The 17,740-nt window shown below is 55.4% G+C and overlaps 1 protein-coding gene across 1 annotated transcript in view; it reads right to left on the reverse strand.

Annotated features, from left to right (window-relative positions):
- MYO18B (myosin XVIIIB) overlaps positions 1 to 17,740 on the reverse strand; it is a gene marked incomplete at its 5' end in the record, with an annotated part of 57,409 nt that overhangs the window by 14,506 nt on the left and 25,163 nt on the right. Inside the window, 16 exons of the mRNA XM_050980738.1 lie at positions 1,845 to 2,030; positions 2,236 to 2,373; positions 3,392 to 3,475; positions 4,136 to 4,252; positions 4,644 to 4,757; positions 8,134 to 8,280; positions 10,054 to 10,158; positions 10,760 to 10,870; positions 10,974 to 11,168; positions 11,766 to 11,889; positions 12,609 to 12,763; positions 13,998 to 14,122; positions 14,571 to 14,679; positions 14,792 to 14,911; positions 16,084 to 16,173; positions 17,584 to 17,727. Coding sequence (XP_050836695.1) covers positions 1,845 to 2,030; positions 2,236 to 2,373; positions 3,392 to 3,475; positions 4,136 to 4,252; positions 4,644 to 4,757; positions 8,134 to 8,280; positions 10,054 to 10,158; positions 10,760 to 10,870; positions 10,974 to 11,168; positions 11,766 to 11,889; positions 12,609 to 12,763; positions 13,998 to 14,122; positions 14,571 to 14,679; positions 14,792 to 14,911; positions 16,084 to 16,173; positions 17,584 to 17,727 — 2,064 coding nt within the window. The remainder of the gene's footprint in view (positions 1 to 1,844; positions 2,031 to 2,235; positions 2,374 to 3,391; positions 3,476 to 4,135; positions 4,253 to 4,643; positions 4,758 to 8,133; positions 8,281 to 10,053; positions 10,159 to 10,759; positions 10,871 to 10,973; positions 11,169 to 11,765; positions 11,890 to 12,608; positions 12,764 to 13,997; positions 14,123 to 14,570; positions 14,680 to 14,791; positions 14,912 to 16,083; positions 16,174 to 17,583; positions 17,728 to 17,740) is intronic.

Genomic DNA, 17,740 nt, shown 5'->3' on the forward strand with positions numbered 1-17,740 from the left:
CAAGACTTAAGTAATGTCAAGTGAATAATTCAGGCTGGATTTATAATTGATGGGGGATTTAGCAGGAGCAGAGCCATAAGTGGCTTTCCATTAACTATTGATGCTCCCCACCAGGCTCTGAGGAGCTGGGCTGGGCTCCCTGATCACAGCTCTGCCCCATGTTTAATTCAAGTGTTCTTCAGAGGACACAGTCTGGGGGATGCCTCTGCTCCCAGGAATGCCACAGCAGTCCCTGGAGCCAGTTCCCATGGAGCAATCACCACGGGGAAGCTGGGATGGGGAGCTGGGTCTGGGGGAGCCCCTCTGCTCCTTTCTCCTGCTGATGACCCCAAATTTCTCAGTGTCTGGATAAACCCAGAGCCCTCAGTCCTGCCTTACAAGTTCAGCTGGTTTTCAGCTGTTTGTTTGAGGGAGATGCCTCTAAAATCCCTTTCAGACCTCTTGGCACACTTTATCTGGGAGAACACAAGAAGCTCCTGTGCCTTCCTTCACCCGTCGCTCACATCCCCATATGAAGCATTCAGAAAGCTGCTAAAAATACAGACACAGCCCCAAAAATACAGCAAAAAAAAGAAGCCACCCCCATCCCAACAGCCAGAGAATCCACCTTCCAAGCACTGCCCTTCCTGCAACACACACCCAATATCAGCAGCAGCACCCACAGCCACTGCTCCCCAGTCCCACAGGGATCAGGGAGCCCAGAATGCCCACGGCACCTCAGCAGAGCCTCTCCCTCCACCACCTCATGGCTCTGCAGAGCACCAGAGGCTGAGATCCCACCCCATTCCATGCCCAGGGGAGGCTGCTCTGGCAGCTGGAGCAGGCAGGGCTCAGCCTGGCAGAGCAAGGACAAAGCCTGACCCCGGTGCAGGTGGAGGATTGGAATCATTCACACCACTCCCCTCGGGAAGGCTGGCAGCCTCGGGGCAGAATAAATCCTGAAATCTCCTTGATTGCTAACTAAAAGATTATTGATAAAATAACTGCTCCTAATTCGGCCCTGCTGCCAGCAGAAGTGCAATATCTTTCAATTACCACTCGGGAGCGAGGCTTTCCCTTGGATTACTGGAAGAAACAGCATGAAAAGAGACTCTGGAAAGGGCTGGAAAGTGAAGGTGAATCTATTTCTGCTGCTCTCCAAAGCCAGCTGGGGCTCTGCTCACTCAGAGCAGGTTTAGCTGCTGGTTGGCACTGTCTGAGCTGCAGACACAGGGGGGTTTGGCAAAGCCAGGAGCTCCAGGAGGATCTGGTGCTTGGGCTGAGCCTGGCACACCCAGCCTGGCACACCCATCCCTGGGACCAGCACTCAGCACTCAGGGGCTGCTGCAGGGCCAGACCTGTCCCACCCACTGTGGTTCTGCCTGAGATGAGGAGCTGCAGGAATGACCTAACTTGGAATCACAGATTCATCCAGGATGGAAATACCTCCAAGATCATTCAGGCCAACTGTTACCCCAGCACTAAACCACGTCCCCAAGTGCCACATCCACACTGCATTTCTATGAGAGCAGGCAAAGCCACATCATTCCCACAAAAAACCATGGAGCAGAGTGACAGTCCAGGCTCCCAGACCAGCCATGGGGAAAGGGAACATGAGGGTCCTCAGGGACAGCTTTGGTTCAATGGTTTGGGGCTGCAGAGAGCTGCAAAGCAACTCCCTGCCCCTCCCAGAGGAGCAGCGCAGGAACACCTCCATCCCCAGAGCCAGAGCACACAGAGGACCAGACAAAAATGAATTTCTGGAGCCCTCAAACCAACCCAGGGGCTGTGAGGGGTCACCTCCAGCTGCAGCTAAACCCTGTGGCCGTGGGACCCCCCAAGCCCCAGCAGGAGCACCCCCTCACCAGCTCCACGCGCCGGCGGCTGGACTCCAGCTCCCTCTGCACCAGCTCGTCCATGTCAGCCTTCATCTCCTCCATCCTCCTCTGGTAGTACCTGCTGCTCTCCCTCTCCCGTGCCTCCGACTCGGCCGCCTTCTCCAGCTCCTCTCCCATCTGGATGATGCTGTCCCGCAGGCGCAGCACCAGCACCTGGGGGGCAGGGGAAGCTGAGGTGTTGGGAAGCTCCCTGGGAGCACCGAGCCACTGCTGGCTGTCAGAAACCCTCACACAGAGACAGCAGCAGTGCCTGAACCCCCTGGGCTGCCCCAGCCTCCCCCTGTTCCTCCCAGCCCTTCCCAGGTGGCTCCTGTCCCCACAGGTGGGGCGGTGGCACTGCCAGGTGAGGAGGGGGTACCTCGAAGCGCTTCATCTGCACAGCCTGGAAGTCCAGCTGGCTCTCCAGGTCCCGGATCCGAGCTTCCTGCCGGCTGACGATGGAGCGCTCGGCCGGGCACTGCTCCAGCTGGGCTGCCCTGGCCTGAGCTGCCTGCAGCTGGGAGAGCAGGGGCTGTGTCAGCATCCCCAGCCCTCTGCTGGACCCCTCGGATCCCCCTCTCCTGAAGCTCTCTGATGGATCCCTCTCCTGATCCCTCTGTCGATCCCCTCCGCTGAACCCCTCTGCTGGACCCCTTTCCTGATCCCCTCTGCTGGACCCCTTTCCTGATCCCCTCTCCTGGACCCCTTTCCTGATCCCCTCTCCTGGACCCCTTTCCTGATCCCCTCTCCTGGACCCCTTTCCTGATCCCCTCCCCTGGACCCCTCTGCTCATCCCCTCTCCTGGACCCCTCCCCAGTCCTTCACATGCGCTGGGGGTCTCTCCTGGCCCCCGAGCTGATGCGACCAAGCACTGCCCTCCCTTCCCAAAGAATTCCCTGCTGTTGGAGCCACACAGAACAGGCCTGACACCGATGTGTGGCTCTGAATGGAGAACCTGCTGGCCAGGGACACGTGTCTGGGGCTCCTTTGCTTTTCTCTCCTCACACACTCTTTGAGAACAGCAGGCGTAAAAATTCACAGTCTTTGTGGAAAGCTGCCTGGGCCAAGCTCTTTCCTCAGCTCTTACATTGAGATCTCCAAAGGAAACTGCCCTTTTAGTGATCCCAGGTTCAGATTTTGAATTTGACCTAAAACTACAGGAATTTGTCTTCTTTTATCCAGCCTATCTCCAAAGCACCACCCGCTCCTGCTCCTGATTCCTGGGCAGCTTAGCCACGCTCCAGTAAAGCACTTCACTTAATGGGATTACTCATGTGTTTCAAATTAAATCCCTCACTCCAGGAGGGCTGGCACAGCCACAGAGGCGAGGGGGTGCAGCCCCTGCTGGTGCCCACCCCGGGGCAGCCCCGGACTCAGCCCATCCCAGCCAGGGCAGTTCAGCAGGGGAGGAGGGAGAAGCCAGGCTGTGAATCCCAAAACTTTCACAGGGAAAGATTTCTCCAGTTCAAGAGGTCCCAGTCCTCAGCAGGGGTGTCACAGGCTGGGCAGGAATTACCTTCTCCTGTAGGAATTACCTTCTCCTGCAGGCTCTGCTTTTCTTTCTTCACATCCTCCACCTGTGTCTGCAGCTCCCGGATCTGAGCAATGTCTGTGGCCGACTGCAGAAACAGAAAATGTGGAGAGGGAGCAGCAGGGCTCAGAGCAGAGGGCTGGTTCCTGCCTGAACCTCCTGCCACTGGGACAGTCAGCTGCCCCTGGACTGCCCTGATGGAGCTTCACTCTCCCAACTCACTGCAGCTTCCCTGATTTTTGGAACAAGTATTTGTGGATCAGGACAGAACCCGGGTTGTCGTGGTTCCAGACACAGGCTGCTGGATCCCTGCCACCTCAGCAAGGAGCACCAGACTGGGAATTGTCAGCCTGGCCAGCCTGCCCCCTCCCATGGGAGTTTTGGGGTCCTTCAGCTCCCAGGATAATAATCTGGGAGTGCCTGACATAGTTTGGATGCGGCACTGAAAGCCCCAAGGCTGTCTGGCAGCAATTTTTAACCTCTGCATGAGAAAATGATGAAAGGAAGAATAAAAACAACCTAGAGGGGCAGCTGTAGAATCCCCAAAGTGTTGAAACTAAAGGCAAAACACCTCTTGAAGGAGGATTAAAAACTGCAGGTGAGAGGATTTGGTGCTGTGAGCCTTCCCTTCCTCATCACAGCATCTCTGTGGGTCCTCACCCCTCTGTGCACGCCCAGGTGCCACCACCAGCTCTGCAGAGCTTTCTGAGAGTCCTCCCAGGGCTGGAGAGGCTGCCCCAGCTCCTACCTGGGCGATCAGAGCCTTGTGCTTTTCCATGAGCTCGTTCAGGTCCTCCTGGTCCTCGTCGATGCGTTTCAGCAGGTCGGCTCGCTCGTGCTGCAGCTGGAACAGCTGCTCGTCCACCTGCAGGAGCATCCACAGCACCTGGCTCATGGATCCCACAGGGAACCCACCAAATTCCCTCGGGAATATGTTGCCAACAGCCTCCAGCCCATCAGCGAGGCAGAGCAGGACCGTGGGATGCTTCTCCCTCGCAGGAATTTTGTCCACCCATTAAACCACCCCGGGGGCTGCTGTTTCCAAACAATCCAGGTGATTTAGTGAGGAATATCCTTGGAGACTCAGTAAATACGCTGGGATATTTTGTAAATATCCTCAGAGGTGTAATTACCGCTGGGAGGTGATTTATTAACCCCTCTGGCAGTGGCTGATTTAGCAAGCAGCTGCTGATTGCTGCCAAACCCCCCCCTGAGGTGGGACTGTGCCCTCCCACCTGCCCTGCCCAGGAACCCACCAGGGTTTTGCTTCTGCTGAGGGTCTCCAGCTCCGTGTGCAGGTTCTCCAGCTCCTGGGCTGCTGTCTGCTGGCATCTCTGGGCCTCTGCACACTTGGCTTCGCTCTCTTCCAGCTGGGAAAAGTTGCAGGGGATCATCATTAAAGGAGCAGAAGCCACACGCTGATGGTGCTGTCCCCGTGCCACACAGCCATGCTTATTTGCCACTTTCACAGGGTGTCACCCTATTTTTTTAACTTTTCTAAGCCCTCTGATGTTTACAGTCTTGTAAGGAACTTTCTCACGCACTTTATGTAAATAACTCATTGTTTTGCATTCTTTTATGGAGGAGGAGAAATTTGATGGACTGTTGGTTTGTCCAGTGTCACTGGAGAGGTGGCACTGTCATCCCTCCAACCCACTGTCACGTTTGGAAATCTATACATGATGGAGTCAGAAATTAAACTGCCCTCTTTTTTACCTTGGGGAATCCACTGTCCATGTCGTTTTATTTCATGTCCTAGAGTGACAACAGGGCATTTCTTCCCTGCTAAAGAACACAGAATCTCCACGTTTTAAACCCGTGCTGCTCCTCAGCTTGTCTGCTCCTGGTTTACAGGGCAAGCAAAGCTTCCCTGGCACCTGCCAGCACCGCTGACTGTCCTGGTGAGTCCAGCAGCCGGTGCCTCGATGGCACATCCTCCCTCCTCCTCGGCCAGGCAGAGCTGGGATCATTAATTTGCAAAATTATGTGAATTACATGTAATTCCTGATTAGAGCAATTCATGATTCGGGGGTTTGCAAATGGGCTTTTCACGTGGCGTAAATTGCATTTGCAAATACACGTGGAAGATCCCATTTATAAACGCTAATTTGCTCTCGGGTTTTACAGCTCAGCCATTAAGATCACAAACGATCTTCAATGGGCTGCAAACATCTGGAAGCTGCAGAGTCATCCCGAAAACTCCCCCCTTGCCAGGGCGGAGGAGTTGTCGTAGGCTGTACCTGAACATCCAGTTCCTTCCCCTGCTCGTTGGGGTTTCTTTCTTTTTCTCTACGAAAAAGAAAAATAAACCCCTCTGCTCGCTGCTCGTTTCCTGTGCCTGGTCCTGGTTTCCCTGTGGAGTTCCAGGGAGCAGCGGGAAAAGCTGCACAGCATGGTGAGAGTTTGAGAATTTTTTTTTTATCTTTTTTTTTTCTCTCTCTCTCCCTCAAAAAAAAAAAAAAAAAAAAAAAAAAGTGGGGGGAATAATGGAATGCTATCAATCCTCAGCTTGCTTCCCTCCATTTTTTGGGGAGATTGAGACCTTTCACTAGAGAAGGAAGAACTTTCTTCCATCAGCTGTAAAAAAGTCTCTGTGCTTTGCTGGGATTAGTTGAAGATGCCACTCAGAGCATCTCCTGGTTTTATGGCCTTTCCCACCTGTCCAGCTGCATCCCCACTCATGGACTGGCCTCCTCCCTGCCACAATTCCCACCAAACCCCTGAGAGTCCCATCAGACAGAAAAGCACCTCCAGGACCCCTCATTAAACATCAGCTCCCAATTCACTTGGTGTAATGGAATTTTCCAACTTGGGAAGAATAAATTGAAATTCCCCCCAAAAAATGCATAATGTATGAACCGTGGAACAACATTAGTTTGCTGTGAACACCATCTGTTAAATACCTGCATAAAATGGATGCCTCAGCCTTATTAAGAAACAATGCTGCACTTCCAGCCATATGGATTTTGATTAACGGAAATGTAGCATTTTAGCAAAGTTTTTCTTCTGGTGCAGGTCCGTGGGCTGGTGGTAGGATGCATTGGGTTTTGAGAAAGTCATCATGAATGCCATTAGAAATTGTTTCAGCTTAAAGGACAGAATAATCATGTGGCATTTTAAGCACAGGCAGAGTCTCAGTGTTGGTGGCACAGCAAAAACTCCACGTTCCCAAAATCCAGGCTGTTTGCTCTTCTCCAAACACAAGGGAGATGAGCAGAGGCCATGGAACCACAGGGACAGAGTGACCTCCTGCCTTGCTGTGGGGACTGGGGTGTGCAGGGAGCAAGAATCCCAGAATCCCAGAGTCATAAAGGTAGGGAAAGACTTCCAAAGTCACCAAATCCAGCCTGTGCCTCATCCCCACCTTGTCACCAGGCCAGAGCACTGAGTGCCACGTCCAGGAATTCCTTGGACACCTGCAGGGATGGGGACTCCAAACCTCCCTGGGCAGCCCCTTCCAGTCCCTGACCACCCTTTCCATGAGGAAATTCCTCCTGCTGTCCAACCTGACCCTCCCCTGGCACAGTTTGATGCAGTTTCCTCTCCTCCTGTCCCTGTTCCTGGGAGCAGAACCTGACATTCCCAGCTGTCCCCTCATGTCAGGGAGTTGTGCAGAGCCACAAGGTCCCCCCTGAGCCTCCTCTTCCCCAGGTGAGCCCCTTTCCAGCTCCCTCAGCTGCTCTCTCCATGACTTTACTCTCTGGAGTAAAGATTTACTTCCCCAGCTCTGCTCCCCAGGTGAGCTGGGCACTATTCCCCAGGGAGATGGAGCTGGACCGGGTGGGATGGCCTGGGGATGGGCAGAGGAACCACCTCAGCATTGATGTAGGTCCCTCAGATCAGCACATGGAAGGGACCTGAGGGCAGGGCCCTGCCACATTTCCCTCCCACCAGGGACTGGGAAAAAACAGGGGCAGTGCCACCTCTCCAACCCCAAAGTGGGATTTGGGAAACAATGATGGATTTAATGAAGTGCAGCACTGCAATGATGTCAATGATGTTTAACAACACCAGAGTGCCAAAAATGGCCATTCCCACTGTGGCCTGCCCCAGCCATGGCCACCCCCTGCCCTGGACATCCAGGTAAGGACATGGACAAACCTCTAGCTCCATCAGGCCCAGCTCACCTTCCCCTTCTCCCCCAGCACAGGTGGGATCAGCTGCTGCTCACAGCTGTTATTTATGCACAACGACCCTCCCAATTATATTTGAATGTTGCTGGAGTTGATTGTGCCTCCAGATTCGTTTCTTTCCAGGGGAAATGTGCAGAACAGATTAATTTTTGAGTGGCTTCAGAGGCCCAGCATCTTTAGCTGAGCCCCTGCTTGGCACTTGGGAATACACGGCCCACAAGGGGATGGACAGCCCCGTGGTGCCCCTACCCCATGACAGGGCATCCCATGGGGACTAAGGGCTCACCCTGGGGTCGGGGATGTCCCCAGTGTGGTGGCACAGAGATGGAGCCACTCCCCAGGTCACTCCACACCGCCGAGCTCAAATCCCCCCCATCCCTCTCCCGCTTCCAGCATCCCTATGGCAACGCCGCCCCAGCCCGGCCCTAGGAGACGCTCAGAACCGCGCCAAACAGAAGGTAATTAACAGGGAAAAAAGGGAAAAAACACTTCCCCAGCGTTGCCTTAATTACAGGGAAGCGCTCCTTTTCCAAGGAGGCTCTCTCGGTGTGTCAGCGCTCCGTTAACCGGGCAGGCTGGGAACGTTCCCGGCTGCCCGCAGCTCCCTCCCCACCTGTTTGCGCAGGTGCTCCAGCTCCTGGGCGCTGCCCCCGGGCCCGGCTGGAGCCGCCAGCAGCAGCTGAACATCGGCCAGGAGCGCCCGGCTCCTCCGCAGGTCCCGCCGCAGCCGCTTCTCCACGTCGAAGTCGCGGTGGCCGATCTGGGGAGGGGACAGGGGGTGTCAGAGCCCTGCCGGCCCCTGGAACCTCCATCAGCACCTCCTGCCCTGCCCCAAGGTGTTCCCCTCCCAGTTTAGGGTTGTTTTGGTTAACTACACCAAAGCACTGAGGGAACACCCCCAGCGTGTTCCGTATTTTCCCCCACCAAAGAGCTGCTCCTCTGGAAACATTTGCCCACCCCTGGTCCCCACGAGTCACGTCCCCACCAGTGGCCACCCCTGTGGCCAGAGGGACAGCCTGGCCACACAGCCACCAGGAGTACCTTAAAAAACCCATCCTCTGTGCTCCCCCCGGAGAGAAGGAGAGAACAAGGATAAAGGATAAAGGAATAGAATTCCTTTCAGGGATAAAGGAATTAGAAAGCCACCAAATAAACAGGGACATGGTTTCAGTGCTCGATTTCAGCCTCTCTGAGGTATAAGAACATTTTCCATTTAGGTTGTTTTCCACGGCTCTCGTTTCAAACCCCTTCCTTCTCCTATTTTCTGTTCACTGGCTAAACTCAACTGTGTGGATTTGACCTTGTAGCCTGGTTTACAGCTGGCTGGAATTTGCTGGAACAAGAAATCATTGGCATCTCCATTCCCTTAATTAGTTTTCTGGGTTGGATATTTTCTTCCCATTTTTTAATGAACTGTCCTCTGCAAACCAGAGGGTGTTTGCAGCACCGCCACTGCTGTTCTGCCATCCCTCCAGCTGGATCCTGGACGCTGCTCACATCATTTTCCTCCTGCTCAGGGTCTCTCCACGACCACAGGGGATAAATTTGGTGCCATGGCTGGAACCAGCTGTCCCTTCCCACCTCTGCAGCCCAGGATTTTTAAGTGGCAAAGCCAGGATTTGATTTAATATTTTCTAAGCCAGGAGCAGGAGGGTTGTGCTGGATAAGCCTTGTCAGACCATTTTGTGTCTGCCTGAAATATCCCCTCCATTCCAGTGCTGCAAGGATCCCAGATTCATCCCGTTTAGTGAACTCACAGGACTGCCAGGGCTGGTGAGATGGTGAAATGCAGCTTTTGCCAACAGCCAGAGGACACAGGGCTTGGTTTCTGTGCCAGGGTGAGTGGCACTGGGACAAGGCAGCGTGAGGGTGGGCAGGAGGCATGGGGACATGTGACAAATCCTCTGGGCAGTCCTGGGGAGCAGCACCACTGAGACAGTGACACTGAGCTGGTGCCATCCTCAGCCCTGGCCTCTCTCAGGCACCAGGGCTCTGGGATGGCCTCCAGGTGATGCCAAGGGATGCCCAAGGAGGCTGAGTCCAGACCCTCACCTGCTGGCTGAACAGGAGCAGAACTGGTTCTGCTTTTTTTCCACTTGCTGCCCCAGACTGATCAGAGAGGGGAAAAGGATTTGTTCACCAAATGTACTTGGGATATAATTCCTCTGCAACGAGCAGGATTGGATAAACTGCTTTTCTAGGCAGCTGGATGCACTCCAGTGCTAGACCTGGCTAGTTTGACTCTCATGAAACACCAGGAAAGACACCTTCCCCTGCTTGGATTATTCTCTGTACAAAAAGGAAGAATTCCCCTCTGCGGGTCCTTAGTGGGACCACACAGCTCCTGTCTGATCCCTGCAGTCCCAACACCTCCAGATCCCAGTGCCTGGGACAGAGGAACAGAGCACCACGAGCAGCTGCCTGTGCACCAACACCAGGCTGCTGCTCTGGCTGCACTTGTTTATCCCCACTCCTGTTTCTAGGGCAGGGCATGGCCCACAGAGCAGCCCCTGGGAGGGCACTGCCCCCTTACCTGCTCACACAAGGTGCCAATGAGCCCTTCCAGGTCCTGCTTCTCGTGCAGCACCATCTGCCTCTGCTCGTGCTCCTGCTCCAGCTGCATCTCCAGCTGCCGCAGCTGCGTGGGACAAACCCAGCCATGCTCAGTGCCCAGCCAGCCCTCACGGTGCCAGCAGGGCACAGCCACTGCCACAGTGGGGGTTTGGCATTCCCCAGGAGAGGGAGAGCACCAAGGTCTCTGCAGGCAGCACTGGGGACCAGGAATGGGCCACTGGAACACCTCCTACCCCCGGCAGTGCCAGGGACCTGCAGGACACTGGGGACGGTATGGGCTGTTTGAAGCACACCCAGACATGCCCAAAGGCTGCCCCTGCAGCTCTGGAATTCATGTTTGCACCCACCAACCTCATGGCTTTGAGGAAAGGCTATTTTCTGCAAATGATCCTCAAAACCATGAAACCCTGGAGTTGGTGCCCTTGGTGTGACTCTGGTGCTGCTGGGAGCAGTGGGTCCATGTGCTCCATCACGTGTGGCTCTCACACACTGTCCCCAACAGCCTCTCCAGTGTGGCCCTGACCCAAAGCCTGATCTGCACACCCAGGCTGTGACTGGGGCTCACACCGAGGTGATGGTGGGAAAGCAGGAACATGGATCCCTGGAATGGCTCCTGGGGAGATTTGGGGAGCACCCAGCATCAAACCCACCCAGTGAGGACCTACCCTCTTCTGGCAGGACTTCTGTGTGTCCTCCAGCTCCTCATCCTTGTCCTCCAGCTCCTTCTGGTGGATCTGCTTCATCCTCTCCATCTCCAGCTCCAGCCTCTCGTGGAGCTGAAACCCCCAGAGATGATGCACAGCCCCGAGGGGTGAGAGTAGTGTTGGGCTGTCCCAGCAGGGACAGACCCCCCTGGCACCCCCCCCAGCCCCCCATTACCTGCTCCAGGTGCTCCACAGCAGCTGTTTGCCTCTCCAGCTCCTTCTTCTGCTCAGCAGCGCTGCCCTCCAGATCCCAGAGCTTCTTCTTGAGCACAGGCACCGTGTCCGTGGCCCCGGGGGTGCTGAGCTCCTGCACTCGGCCAGCCAGCACGGCCACCTGCTGCTCCAGCCTGGCCACCTCGGCCTCCTTGTGCTGGGCAGAGCAGGGTCAGAGTCTGGATACTCACACCCCACTCTCAGAACCCACAGCATTCCCAAAAACATTGTCCCAACCCCCTGGAGCAGCAGCAGGGGTTGGGCAGCCCCCCACACACACCCAGACCCCCATCCCCACCTTTCCCTCTTGATCCTGACCTCACCTTCCCACTCCCCTGGGGTGTCCCCCCCGAGGGTTCCCTGCAGCCCCAGCTGCCTGGGGGTGCTGGCAGCAGCCCTGGGGGTTCCCCCCAGCCCAGCAACTGTGCCCCTGCCACCAGGGTGGCATTTGGTGCAGCAGCACCATCCCATGGGGCACAGACAGCACCTTCCCCAAGGTGGGACTGGGGGTAGGCATGGGAGGAAGGGCACAAGTGACCCCAGTGAAAGTGGGGGGAGACCCTGATTAGCTGAATCCTGGGGTGGGGATCACTTTTACCTAGCAGCACCCCTTCTAGAAGGAGATTGAAACACACTGAGCTGTGCTAGGAGAAATTAGAACCCAGTTTCCTGGTTGCCCCTGCTCTGATTGCAAAGGTAATCGGTGCTGCTCCCAAAACTGGCTCCAAGACAGCACAGTGGGCTCTCCTCTTACCTCCAGGCTCTGCTGCAGTTTGCCCATCTCCCAGCGGATGCTGGTGTTCTCCTGGGACAGCTTTTCACGCAGGCTCTTCTCGAAGGCAGATTGCCCCAGGGCCTGGGCTAACTGCAGGTCAAACCTGGAGGGCAGCACAGCAAGGTCAGGCTGGACAGGGCTGGGAGCAGTCTGGGGTAGTGGAAGGAGAATATTCATAGGGAATATTCCATAGGGATGGAACTGGATGAGCATTAAGGTCCCTTCCAACCCAAAGCAGTCTGGGCTCAGAGCCTGTATCAGTCACACAGCAGTGGGATGGAAAAATAACTCCCAGCAGCTGAAAGAGATGAAAAAACAGCTCCACCCTTACAGCAGCTCTGTGGTGGTGCTCACAGGGGTCCCAGCACGAGGGAAGAGATGAGAATCTTGACTCCATGTTTCAGAAGGCTGATTTATTATTTTATGATATATGTTATATTAAAATATAATTATATACTAAAACTATACTAAAAGAATAGAGATAAAAGGATTTCATCAGAAGGCTAGCAAGGAATAGAAATGGAATGATAATAAAATCTTGTGACTGACCAGAGAGTCCGAGACAGCCGGACTGTGATTGGCCATCAATTAAAACCAACCTCATGAGACCAATCCAAGATGGACCTGTTGCATTCCACGGCAGCAGATAATTATTGTTTATATTTCGTTTCTGAGGCCTCTCAGCTTCTCAGGAGACAAGATCCTAACCAAAGGATTTTTCACAAAACACATCCGCGACACAGCTCCTCACCCACCCCGACCCTCCCCGCGCCCTGGCTCCTGCTCCAGCACCCCCAGCCCTCCCCATTCCCCACGCCTTACTTCTTCTGCCTCTTCTCCAGCTCGTGGCTGCGGCTCTGCTGGCTCTCAGCCAGCACCCTGGCATCCTCCAGCTCGCAGACCAGGCGCTGGCAGCGCCGCCGCAGCCGCTGCGCCCCGTCCCGCGCCGCCTGGCACGCTGCCCGCGCCTCGCTCAGCTGCAGGGGGCACAGGGAGGGGCTGTGGTACCCAGGGGGGGACGCATGGACCCCATGCACCCCACAGGAGATGGACACGTGCACCCCGTGCAGGAGGGATCTCGTAGACCCCACGGTACGGGCACCCCACAAGGAGGGACACGTGGATCCGACACAGGAGGGACCGCACAGCCCACAGAGGGGGGACACATGGACCCCACACAGGTGGGACCCCATAGACTCCATAGCACACTCAATTCAGAGGAAGGACCCTTGGACTCCACTCACCCCAAAGAGGAGGAACCCCACGGACCCCACACACCCCATAGAGGAGGAACCCCACTGACCCCACACACCCCACAAAGGAGGAACCCCACTGACCCCACACCCCCTGGATAAGATCCCCACCAGGGCTCAGCCTCACTGCATTCCCCAGGGTTGGTTCACCCAGAGATTTTTCACTGAACAAGAACAGCCTGTGACTCCTCCAGCTCCAGGCACCCTCCGAGTGCCTGCAGCATCCCAGCCCCTCCTGCTGAGTCAGCAGAGCTGCCCCGGGGCGATGCCTGATCCCATTTCTCGGCAAAAAGGACTGGAATCCCCAAGGATTCACGTGGTGTTTGGGACAGACAGAGCTCTCCCACGCCAGGGAATGGAGTCGTTAAGGAATGAGTTTAAATAAGCAAAATCTTGCATTAATGAAGCTTGTAATTCCAAACTAACTGAGAGCAAATGGGCTGCTTCGCTTTACCCAAGCTCCTAAGACTCAGCTTCTTTCTTATTACTATTTAATGTACCATGAGAAATCTTTATTTCTTTGTTTTATCCTTATGGGAAGTGACCTGGCTCCCAGGCAGTGCTCAGGGAAGCAGGTTGGCTTTTTTCCTCCTCAGGGCAAAGCTCGGGAGCTGCCAGCTCTTTGTGTGACAGATGGGGAGAGCACAGCCCTGTACAGCTCCTAAATCCAGAGCAGCACCAAGTCCCAGCACTGAAAACCCTCTGCCCACAGCTCCTCACCCTGTGCCCACCCTCACACTTGACCAAGGTGGAATTTTGCTATGCAAAAGTGATTTCTGAGGCTCAAACCTGTAGGAAACATCTGGTTTTCCCTGGTCAGTGGGAGCAGCAGCAAGAAGCAGATGCAAAATGCTGAACCTCAGCCCTGCAAAGCTCCTGCGAGCAGGGGGAGGAATATCCCTAGGATAGCCCTGCTGCCTTGGGTGTCCCTGTCCCCTCCTGGGCTGGCAGCACTTGCCTTTTGCTCCAGCCCTGTCCTGGTGCCCAGCTCTGCCTCCAGCCGCTCCTCCAGCTGCGCCAGCCGCTTCCGCAGGAACACGATCTCGGTCTGGGCACAGTCAAACCTCACCTGCCACTCGTCCTCTGCCAACGAGAGACACCCAGGGTGGCTGCTGGGGCCTGACCAGCCCCTGTGGCCCTGCCAGGGGCAGGGGAGGGGATGCACAAGGGACTGACACCGACACAGAGCTATGGGGGCACGGATCTGCTTAGTGTGCCCAGGGCTGCCCCACTCACACAGAACACATGCCCTGCCTCAGGCACAGCTTGTGTGCCCATCCCATCCCAGCAGTGCCAGCAGCACCCTGGGGCACAGCACACCAGCCCCATGCCAGATCCAGATCTGTGTCCCCAAGCTGTCACTGCCAGCTCCTGCTGGACGAGCAATGCGGGGTGACAGAACACTCTGGAGAGGCCAGGGGCTGCAGAGTGGCACTGACTGGGGGGGACAAACCTCTGCCCCCTTCTCTGTGGCCCCAAAGGTCAGGCTGGATGTCCAGAGCATGGACTGCCTCCGGAGGGACATCCCTACCTCCTCCAGAGCCGCTGATCTTCATCTCACGCAGCTGCACCAGCTGCTGGGCCTCTTCCAGCTGCTTCTCCACCGACTCCAGTTTCTTCTGCACTTGGTCGTGTTTGCTCTGGGGAAGGGAGGAAGGGAGCAGCTCTACCTGGTTCTGGAGCACTCAGGAGAGCTGTGTCAGGGGGATGGCAGGGCCACTGTCACCGCACAGGGGCTCAGGGCCCTGGTACCTGCAGCTCCTGCAGCTCGCGGGTGCCCCGCAGCCGCTCCGCCCGCTCCCCATCCAGGGCCTGGCAGGTGACATCGCCCTTGTAGCGCTCATCCGACAGCTCCGTGGTCAGGTCGATGATCTGGGGGAGCAGGGGGGCAGTCTGGGCATGGCTGGGGGGGTTCTGCCATGCCACAGCTGTCCTGACAGCTCTGCCTGGTCTCAGGAGTGCACACCAGCCCTGGCCAGTGTCACCAGTGGGAGCCCCTGCTCCTGTGTGGCAGCTGCCTGTGCCACGCTGCCTGCACTGCAGGGCTCATCACAGCTCTCCATTGTCCTACTTTATTGCATTAAATTTCCTTTGAAACCAGGAGCAGAAGGGGAGAATTATTAATCCAGAAAATCAATTCCATTTTCCGCAGAGCAGACGGGCACATGGCCTTTCCTGCTCAGCCAGTCCAGAGAGGGGCTGCAGAGCCACAGGAAAACACAGCCTTCCAACACTCCTCTCCTGTGTCTGACAGCATTTTAAGGCATCTCACACTGTGCAGGCACCAGCTCCTTAGGGAGTCCCACAAGCTTAACCCAGTAAGCAAATCCCACAGGATTTCTCTCCCTGGTGTTTTCCCAGGTTTGCCCTGAGGCAGTTGCCTTGCTCAGCATTCCCAAAAGGCTTAAACTAAACCATCTTTACCCCCTTCCCAGGGATGAGGAGGGTCCTGGCCTTGGGGGCTGTTGGCTCCATTAGGCAGAGCTGCAGCCTAGACCCAGCCCAGCCCTGCTGCAGCCAAGGGAGCTGGGAAAACCCAGGGTATTTATAGAAACCTTGGGAGCTCCTTCTCCTCATGATGCTTGGCAAAATCCCAGGCACGATCACAAGGAGCTGCGTATCCAAGAGCAGAGCCCGCAGAGGACCAGCAGCCAGCTGGGAACATGGAATCCCAGAATGGTTTGGGCTGGAAAGGACCTTAAAGCCCATCCAGTTCCACCTCATGGGCAGGGGCACCTTCCACCAGCCCAGGCTTCTCCCAGCCCCATCCAACCTGGCCTTGGATACTTCCAGGGATGGGGCAGCCACAGCTGGAGTGATGCCAACCTGGAATTCTGCAGCTGGACACTGCAGCCTGTCCAGAATCCTGTCCAGAGGATCCTTGGCAGCTGCCCCTGCCCATGGCTCCTCTTCTCTGCTAGAACTGCTGCTCCTGTTCATCCCTATCAGCTCCCTTCCCAACCTGGCCAAACAGGGCTGTGGCAGAGGTTTTGGGGTCGGTATCAGGTGTTTTGGGGTCTTTACCAGAAGTTCTGGGGCTGTACCTTGCTCTCCAGACTCTCTGTAGTCTGTCTGAACTCGCTGCACGCCTGCTCGGATTTTTCCAGTTTCCTTCTCAGCGCCGCCAGCTCCTCCTAGGGAAGATTGGAAAAAAACACACACAGAGAGTTCCAGCATCCTCGGTTTATTTATGAAAACCTTGTTTTCTGTTCAAAATAAGTGGAAGAGACATAGCTGCCTTATTAATAAAATTTACCAGGCAACTTTGAAGGCTGCTCACTGCAAATTGCCGGGACTACAGCTCCTGACATGAATTCCATCGGAGGGAATGTCAGCTTTGCTGTGTGTGGAGCATGTTTTATGAGAGAGCAGCAAACCTCAAAAGCCTGGGATAAACAGCCAGGGGCCTGGATCATGCCCAGGGAGTGTCCTAGGGCCCTGGCAGGTATCAGAGCACGGTGCAGAGGCACGGTGTTGGCTGTGATTCCTTCCCAGGCAGCAGGAGCTGCTCCATGCAGCCTTGTCCTGCTTTGATGTCCAACACTGAATGTGCAGAGTGGTGATAAAAACAGAGGTTAACAGATGATGGGGCCTGATGGATCCCAGGTGGGTTTGGAGACAAAAACAGAGGCTTGGGCAGCTTTTATTTCATCTGAGCCAGCCTGAAAACATCTTGTTAAAACCTCACTAAGGCAAGAGGAGGAGCGTGACTCCAGGGAAGATGGGAATTTAGCACAGGTCTCAGAGGGGTGAAAGGAGCCTTTCCTGGGACAAAAAATGTCCATTAGCATCGCCCATCACCCAGGGCAACACAGGTGGATGCCAGCACAGCACTGGGGACAGCACAGAGTGGAGTCCCCTCTGTCACAGGGGTGTTTGAATGCTCATCTCTCAGCACCCCACAGGCTGACAAGCCCATCCCCAGGGGTTTGGCTCAGGGGACACAGCCCCTGGAAATTGCAGAGGGCACAAGGAGGGCAGTGGGGGAACCCTGGAATGGAGTTTGACTCTGGGGACATGGTGTGTTTGCTACTGTCCCTCTAAGCAAGAAATCACTTGTCCCTCCACAGCTCTGCAGAACGTGTGACACTGGGCTAAGAAGAGATGGCAGCTGCTGGATGGTAGGAAAAACATCTTTGCCTGGGCAGAAGTGACTTCCAACTTGGGCAACCCATCAGGCAGAGCCCATAAAGCACCCTGTCCTGTCACCCTGTTCTTCTAAGTTCTTCTAAGACTTCTGATGTTTACATTGCTGTAATGAATTTTTTCACACGCTTTTCTCTAAATAATTGTTGTTTTACATTCTTTTCTGGAGGAGGAGAAATTTGATGGACTGTTGGTTTCTCCAGTGTCATTGGAGAGGTGGCACTGTCATCCCTCCAATCCACTGTCACTTTGGAAAATCTATAAACGTTGGAGTCAGAAATTAAACTTCCCTTCTTTCTACCTTGGAGATTCCAGTGTCTGAGTCGTTTTATTTCATGTCCTAGAGCGACACTGTCCTGTCCTGTCCCGTCCCACCCATCCCAGCCCTTGGCACTCACCTCCTTAGCACGGAGCTGCTCCTCGGCGAGGTTGACGCTGAGCAGGGGCCGCAGGTGGCTTAGCAGCTGCCACCAGGGCCAGTGCCTGACTGCCTGGAACAGCTGCAGGTTCTTCTGGATGCAGCGGATGGCCAGGCGCTGGATCTGTGGGGACACA

This window comes from Serinus canaria, chromosome 15 (assembly GCF_022539315.1).
Source record: "Serinus canaria isolate serCan28SL12 chromosome 15, serCan2020, whole genome shotgun sequence".
In the NCBI taxonomy this organism is placed as follows: Eukaryota; Metazoa; Chordata; class Aves; order Passeriformes; family Fringillidae; genus Serinus; species Serinus canaria.